The sequence below is a fragment of the Lupinus angustifolius genome, chromosome LG03 (assembly GCF_001865875.1).
Source record: "Lupinus angustifolius cultivar Tanjil chromosome LG03, LupAngTanjil_v1.0, whole genome shotgun sequence".
In the NCBI taxonomy this organism is placed as follows: Eukaryota; Viridiplantae; Streptophyta; class Magnoliopsida; order Fabales; family Fabaceae; genus Lupinus; species Lupinus angustifolius.
The window spans coordinates 7,620,734-7,628,325 of NC_032011.1; the positions used below are offsets into that span (position 1 = coordinate 7,620,734).

General features: G+C 37.3%; 1 protein-coding gene across 1 annotated transcript in view; it reads right to left on the reverse strand.

Annotated features, from left to right (window-relative positions):
* LOC109343313 (DEAD-box ATP-dependent RNA helicase 51-like) overlaps positions 1-7,137 on the reverse strand; it is a 10,724-nt gene extending 3,587 nt beyond the window's left edge. Inside the window, 9 exon segments of the mRNA XM_019581547.1 lie at positions 684-788; positions 894-932; positions 3,291-3,590; positions 3,676-3,747; positions 3,970-4,011; positions 4,415-4,498; positions 5,316-5,501; positions 5,690-5,875; positions 6,654-7,137. Of these exon segments, the coding sequence (XP_019437092.1) occupies positions 684-788; positions 894-932; positions 3,291-3,590; positions 3,676-3,747; positions 3,970-4,011; positions 4,415-4,498; positions 5,316-5,501; positions 5,690-5,875; positions 6,654-7,016 (1,377 nt within the window). The 5' untranslated portion in view covers positions 7,017-7,137.

Here is a 7,592-nt window from a genome sequence, read left to right on the forward strand (position 1 = left end):
TAGGGTTTCAAAGGGTTTTTTTCACACATGCTTGCACCACCTATGGTGAAATTCTAGTATCTTTTTACTATAGATGTTACCTTAACTTTCTCTGATGCATTCATTCATATTCCTATAAGGACTAGTGCGTCCACTTGTATAGCACAAGATTCTCATCTCGGCTACTTCGAATATTTCAATTTAATTCTCTTGTTGGCTTTTTCACACTCAACATTCAGTCACAGAACATCATAGGTCTAACAGTTATGGGCGGTCTAGTGCACGAAGCTGCCACCTAGTGAGGTTTGGAGAGGGTAGATGTACACAGCCTTATCCTAGCAAGTGAAAAGACTGTTTCTAGTATTTGAAGCCATGACCTTCTAGTCACAAGGCAATCAACCTTACCGTTGCATCGAGGCTCACCCTCAAGTTAAAAATTTCTTTGAACTTGAACAATACTTTCCATCATAGTATAGAGATAACACTAGGATCACTCCATTTCATCCACTTTTCATGAATCCTATAATTTATGTATCCCTCTATTTCCCATAGATTTGTATGATGGATCCAAGATACTTTAATGTGTGACCTGTGGTATGACATGGTCTCCAATTTCACCTTGAGCTTATACATAAAATAAAATCTTCAACTTGAGCATTATAATGTCCAATATTCCTTCTGGCCATTAAGAGGGAGAAACTAACCTTCAAATAGCGAAGAAATTGCACTTCTTCTGGAATCAGAAAAAGCAAAGCGTTTCCCTTTCCACCTTCCCCACGAGCTGTTCTACCAACCCGATGAATATATTCCTGGACGCAGAATACAAACATGTTATACAGTGAATCATCATATAAGAATGTGAACATACAAATGGAAAAGGATAGTAACAGTAAATAAAGAATATGAAGCAGCACCTTCGGTTCATCAGGTGGATCATACTGCACAATCCAGTCCTACAAAGCATAAGAGAAAAAATGGTGAACTGTTTTACATGCCAGTCAATGGCATCCAATTAACTGTTCAGATTTACCAACCAAAGTAAATACATAACTATAGATAGGCATCCCCAACCTTTGTCTTGCTAAACCCCTATAGAAATCCAAGGCCCGACCTATAATTATGTCAGTTGGTTGGACTGCAGTGTGTTTTAGATTTAACACAAGTGTCCTCTGGCAAGTTTGCGGACCACACAAAAATCTCTCCTAATGTTTTGAGACTAGTAGCTATTTATTATTACATCATTTAGCTGCTGGATATTGATGTTGTAGACTCTATTTTTTGGTAATGTTGTAAATGTCTCAATAGTTACAAGGCACTTCACATATACTGAGTAAAGTGGGCACGACTCTAGAAAAGTGTTGATTCTATGCTACCAATGGGGGTTTTGTTATCTCTTACTGGTAATGTACTCTTCGTAGCGTTGTTATTTAGACTCAGTTAAAGGCTATTTTAGGTGTTGGTCATCGGAGATGCAAGGAGTCAGGTGAGCTTAGCTTAGTTAATATGCTTATGATAAACAGTGGTTCAAAATCAAAGATAGAAGTAGAATTGAAGAAGAAATCGAAGCAAGATCAATGTGATCTTGATCGGAAGATGAGTAATATTTCCAGAAAAATGTGTATACAAGATAGAAGAGTACAAGAGAGAAAATAACCGCCTAACTGATTCCTAAATCAGTCCAATTTCCAAAAGTGAGTTATTACACATCCTAACTACTATTTATAGCTAGCTAGTTAGTTCTTTTCTTCCTCCTAGCATACACCTGTCTCATAGGGGGTCTACCATCAACCCGACCCCTATCAATACCCCCCCCCCCCTAAAAGAGCCACCTTGTCCTCAAGGGGAAAGGAAGGAAATTTCTCCTGCAAAACCGCTGCTAGCTCCCAGGAATTATTACATTCTGGTAGTTGTGCCCACTTCACCAATACTTCAACCTGACCGTGTTGAATCTCACGGCAGTCCACGACATCTTCCGGTTGCACGTCCATCTCATATTCCTCATTCAACTTTGGAGGTAGAGGCTGCGGACACTGATTGGGTTTAAGCGCCTTTTTCAACAATGACACATGAAAAACAGGATAGATTTTGGAGTAGCTCGGCAGCTCGAGCTTATAGGCTATCGCCCCCACCCTACCGATCACCTGATACGGGCCATAAAATCGAGGGGCTAACTTCATACACGGCCTTGCTGCCAAAGACTTCAGCTTATATGGCTGAATCTTTAAATACACCCAATCTCCCTCCTGAAACTCCACCTGCCTTCTATACTTTCCCCATATTTCCTCATCTGATCTTGAGCTCTCAACAAGTTATCCTTGAGCTTGGTCAAAATAGCATCCCGCTGCCGAATCATCTGATTCACCTCTTCCACTTTGGATGGAAAATCGGCTGCCTTAACCAACATGGGGGAATCCCGGCTGTATAGAGCCCTAAAAGGGATCATGCCCGTTGCACTATGGAACGTAGTGTTATACCAGAATTCCGCCAAGATAGTCATTTAAGCCACTTGAATGGCTTACGGCCCACAAAGCACCGGAGGTAATTTTCAAGGCACCGGTTGACCACCTCTGTTTGACCATCGGTCTGTGTGTGATAGGAAGTACTGAGTTTCAGCTGAGTGCTCGCCAACCTGAACAACTATCACCCCGACCCCTATCAGCTTATCTTGTATGTTCAGAACTTCAGACTTTTATACTATTTGGTTTCTCACAGTACAATATCTTATCTTCTGCTATTGTATTTATTTTTTGGAGGTTTCTTAGGTGCCCATGCTTTTCCACCATTAGATTAATGGATCCTATATCCAGATTCATCCAACAATCGGCCAACGACCAAAACACTACCAGCTAGCCAGGTTTACCAATTTTCTAGAGTGCCATGGAACACCCTTTCTTTCTTTTTCTATGTTATAACATTCTTCTTAATGGATCCTATTTGGTTTCTCACAGTACAATGTCTTATCTTCTGCTATTGTATTTATTTTTTGGAGGTTTCTTAGGTACCCTTGCTTTGTCCACCATTAGATTAATGGATCCTATATCTAGATTCATCCAACAGTCGGCCAACGACCAAAACACTACCAGCTAGCCAGGTTTACCAATTTTCTAGAGTGCCATGGAACTCCCTTTCTTTCTTTTTCTATGTTATAACATTCTTCTTAAGTCCATCCACACTCTATCTATTTTATTTTTTAAATGAATATTGTGATTGATAGGTTGTGATTGGTCGGTTGCAACCGAAGGGTTTGGGGTGAAATTAATCACATTTTCTAGTAAAAAATTCATATAACCTAATAACAAATATTAACATACCACATCAGGTATGTCAAGTCCACGAGCAGCAACATCAGTACAGAGCAAGATCCCCTTTTCTGCTTTGCAGAAATTAAAGAAGGTTGTTGTCCGGGCATGCTGCTTTTGTTTTCCATGGATATTTAAGCAATCCATCCCAGTGCACTTCAGAAGGTCTGCATGGAATTTGACGGAGTTGCATGAAGAGAAAAAGACCATCACTTTTTTGGACTGGTATCTCCTCAAGAATGAATAGAGAACAACAAAACGCTTGGCACAGGAAACAACAACATAGCCCTGCTGCAATCCTTCATTTGTGACCTACATTGGTGAATGATATTGTTAGATACTATAATAATGCAAAAAACAAAACTTCAAAGGTCACAGTGAAAGGGGGAGAGATCACCTTTGTTCTCCCATCATCCACATCAATGTAGATAGGAGGTGTCTGAAATGACAAGCGAGCAAGATCCTTAACCTGTATTTTAATGGAAGAAGACACAATAAGTAGCAATATGCTTGGATAACCTAGAGTCGAACTTTTAAAAATACCATTTATTATCAAGCATTATCTTCTTGTATGTGGAGAGAAAACACATTTATATCAAAATTATTTAAAACTGAAAAGAACAAAAAGCTTTGAACCAAGAATTGTTTCAAGTGAAGGAGCATGATGAAGGGTGGAGACTTAAGAACAAACCTTCTTCGTTTGTGTGGCTGAAAACAGAGATGTTTGCCTGCTCTGTACAATGAAAGCACAGGTGAAATCACAGACCACACATAAAGCTTAAAAAATTAATAGCCATATTAAATATTCATGAGGAAATAGATAGGGAAAATAAATGGGAGACATAGCAACTAATTAACACCTACAAATATTTAGAATGTTATAAGCTTAACCCCAAAGCAGCTGTTGAGATTCAAAGTGATTAAACACAGTATGAAGTATTAAATTAACCAATATGTGATACTTATAAACACTTCCTTCTTGTTTGGGATTTTCCAGTTAAATAATTTCATCCACACAGACACAATGGGCTTGGGCATGACACAGTTTCATGATCATGGTAAATATTCATAACCCTGTTGCATGATAAAACGGGGGAGAGGAAACAGAAGATTAACAAGTTTAAGAGTTCAGATACCTTTGGAAGTATCGTAATGATCTGCTTCATTTCCTCCTCAAAGTTTGCTTCCAATATCCTGTCAGCTTCATCAATTATGAGGCACTGCCAACCCACGCAAGAGCTCAGAGAAAAGGATATGCAGAATATAAACTTAGATATTTATGCATGCATGTATTAACATTCCAGATATGAGATATCAAAAAATAACATCCTAAAATCAAGAGCCTTTTTCCCAAATGGTAACATAGAAAATCCTATAAGTCTTAGCAATATTTCAGTACGGAATAGTGATGTATCCTTATATGAACAGCTTACTTCTCTTCCTATTTGCATTTTTTATATGTCTAAACAATAAAAAAACATAGAAGGCAATATGGACAAGCAGCAACTTAGAGCAAGGTACAAATGAATAATGTCAAAAGATACAAGTGCACAAGTAAAACAACAACAACAACAACAAAGTCCTTGGGCTCTACCAAAAACCAAATTTTGGATAGAACAATTTAGAGCAAGTTCTTTGTTAACAGTTTCCCCAAAAATATTCTTTGGTATTCATCTATCACTTTAATCAGACCATCTTCCATGTTGTCCACTTTTAATACTTGAGTTTGTATCAGTCTTCTTCTTACATGATGAAACAACCCTAATCGATTTTTGTTCATGTTCACAACACATACTACTCCAGGTACAGAAGTACAAGATAGTCAAACTTGCAACTAAAAACTATGAATGGTAATCGGTAAAGGCTTCACTTAAATCATGAACTAAATTGCTTGGATAACAGATCTATAGAAAACAGTATGATGAACTAAAAGTGTGATTAACAATTAATAACATTGCTTGCAGTATTAGTAATCAAGTACATTAATATTATCATTAAGCAAAACAGAGACAATTGTATGGATGATCCATAACTTACCTTCAAGTTTTTATATATGAATCCCTTAGTATTTTGAAGGTGATCGAGAAGACGCCCAGGCGTTGCTACCAACAGATTTACCCCTTTAACAATTCGTTCAGCTTCCCCCTTTCTACCTGCACCTCCAATAACCAATCCAAGTGTTTGTGAATGATACTTGAGTAGTTCCTTTGCTACAGCATGTGTCTATAAGAAGAAAAGGCGAATTAGTCAATAAGGAGAGGAGAACCAAATAATAAAGCCCACAATCAAAGCTACATAAATAAAAATGTTGGGAAACCTAACCAAGTAAGCTAGCATTCCAACAGTGCAGTTTACATGCATATATACATATAATGCAAGAAAAAGGGAACAAGAAGATCAACATTTGGTACCTGAATTGCGAGCTCTCTAGTCGGGCATATTACAACAACACCAGTACCACTGCGAGGTGTAAACTGAATGTTGTACAGCAATTCCACAGCTGGAGTTAAAAAGGCAAGTGTTTTTCCAGCCCCTGTCCTTGCAGCACCAAGAACATCTTTTCCAATCAGAAGTGGCGGAATTGACCTTGCTTGAATCTGCATTTTTCAACATTTTCATTCATTCACATCACACACTTTAAATGTCTAATGTCATTGCCTAACCCTGTCTTAACAATTGAAAACTCTACCACTCATAAAAAGGAGATTTTTTTGGTAAAGATGAGAAGTGCACAGTATTTTGTTCCACTTCCACCCATTTCTCTGGAACCTAAGTGTTCTATTTTGTCTGTTCTACTTTTAAAATAGACCAAAAACAGCATAATACAATATCTGATCATGTTACACCAAAAACTATCTAAGGGTCATATCATTGTGAGATAGTTTCTGAGGGTCTGTTTGCTAGTTGGGTTTAGGAGGGCAGTGAAAGGAAAGGCTTGGAAGCAATAAAATACACTTGTTAGATGACTCTTGAGTCTTCTCTTCCTCTTCCTTCCCCTCAAAAACTACAAACACTCTCAGGGTCGGTTTGCGAATTGAGTTTTAGAGAGAATGGAAAAGAAATATTTTAAAACCATTTCACTAAGTGTTTTTCATGACTTACAAGTCTTTTCTTTATCTTCCCCTCCAAAATACAACTCGCAAATAGACTCTCATAGTAATAGGGAGAAGGAAAAGGCTTTAGAGCCATCCAATACAGTTATGAGATGGTTTTTCCTCCAACCTCACATGACTTTTGTAAGGGAGGGAAGAGAAAAGGAAACTTTGAGAGTCATAAATTATAGTTTGAGATGCCTCTAAAACTTTTTGTTTCGTCCCTTATTTCCCCTTCAAACCAAAACTCACAAATGAATCCGAAGAGAAAAGAGATATATACCTGAGTCATGTGGTGGAAACCCATATCCATAATAGCCTTATAAGTTGGTTCAGACAATCCAAGAGACTCAAAAGACTCCACACTCATAATTCCAGAGGCAACGTTCTGCCCCCCTTCCTTATCCTCACTATTATCATCATCATCATCATCTTCTAAATTTTGTTCTTGACTAACATCCCCATCATTCATATTTCCTTCATTCTCCTCCTCCAAGGATTCTGCATCATCTTTGTTATCTTGTTCCTCCGATTGGTGGTTTACCTGTTCAGTTTTGCGAGCTCTTTTTCTTTTGCGAAGCTTCTTCTGCTTAGTTTGGAGAACAGAAGAAGGCAAGGTGTCATGGTTGTGGTCTGGTTCGGTCATAACTGCTGCAAGTAGGACTGTAGTGTTTGGTTGACGGCCAGAGGGTGAGTTTCGTGACTGCCTGAGGTGGATGCTTGTGTTTGTGTTCGTGCGAGAGCGAGGGTTTAAAGTATTTAGGTTAGTGAAAGATGAAGGATATATTTTAAACAAATGTTATTTTTATTACTTTTATTTTATTTTATGAATTTCTATTTTGTATATGTGTTTTTGTTTTTATTACTTTTATTTTATTTAATTTTATGGATTTCTATTTTTTTTATCTGTGTTTTTATTTTTATTTATTTTAGAAAACTTAATAATAGAATTTTTGTTGGGTAAGAAATTCTCATCCTATATGTTTCAAAAGTTTAAAATAATCACCACAAGTTTAAAATAATATGTAGAGCATCATTTTTGTATAAGTCAAAGTAAGATAGAGTATATGTTTAACAAGAGATGAATGAAACATTTTGTAAAGGTAAATATTGAGAATCATATTATACAATAAGTTACTAGATTTATGTATTTTGGATAAATTATATAAAACAGTGACACTTGCTCATTCACTTCCTTTGTACCCGATCAACTCTAGGTGGC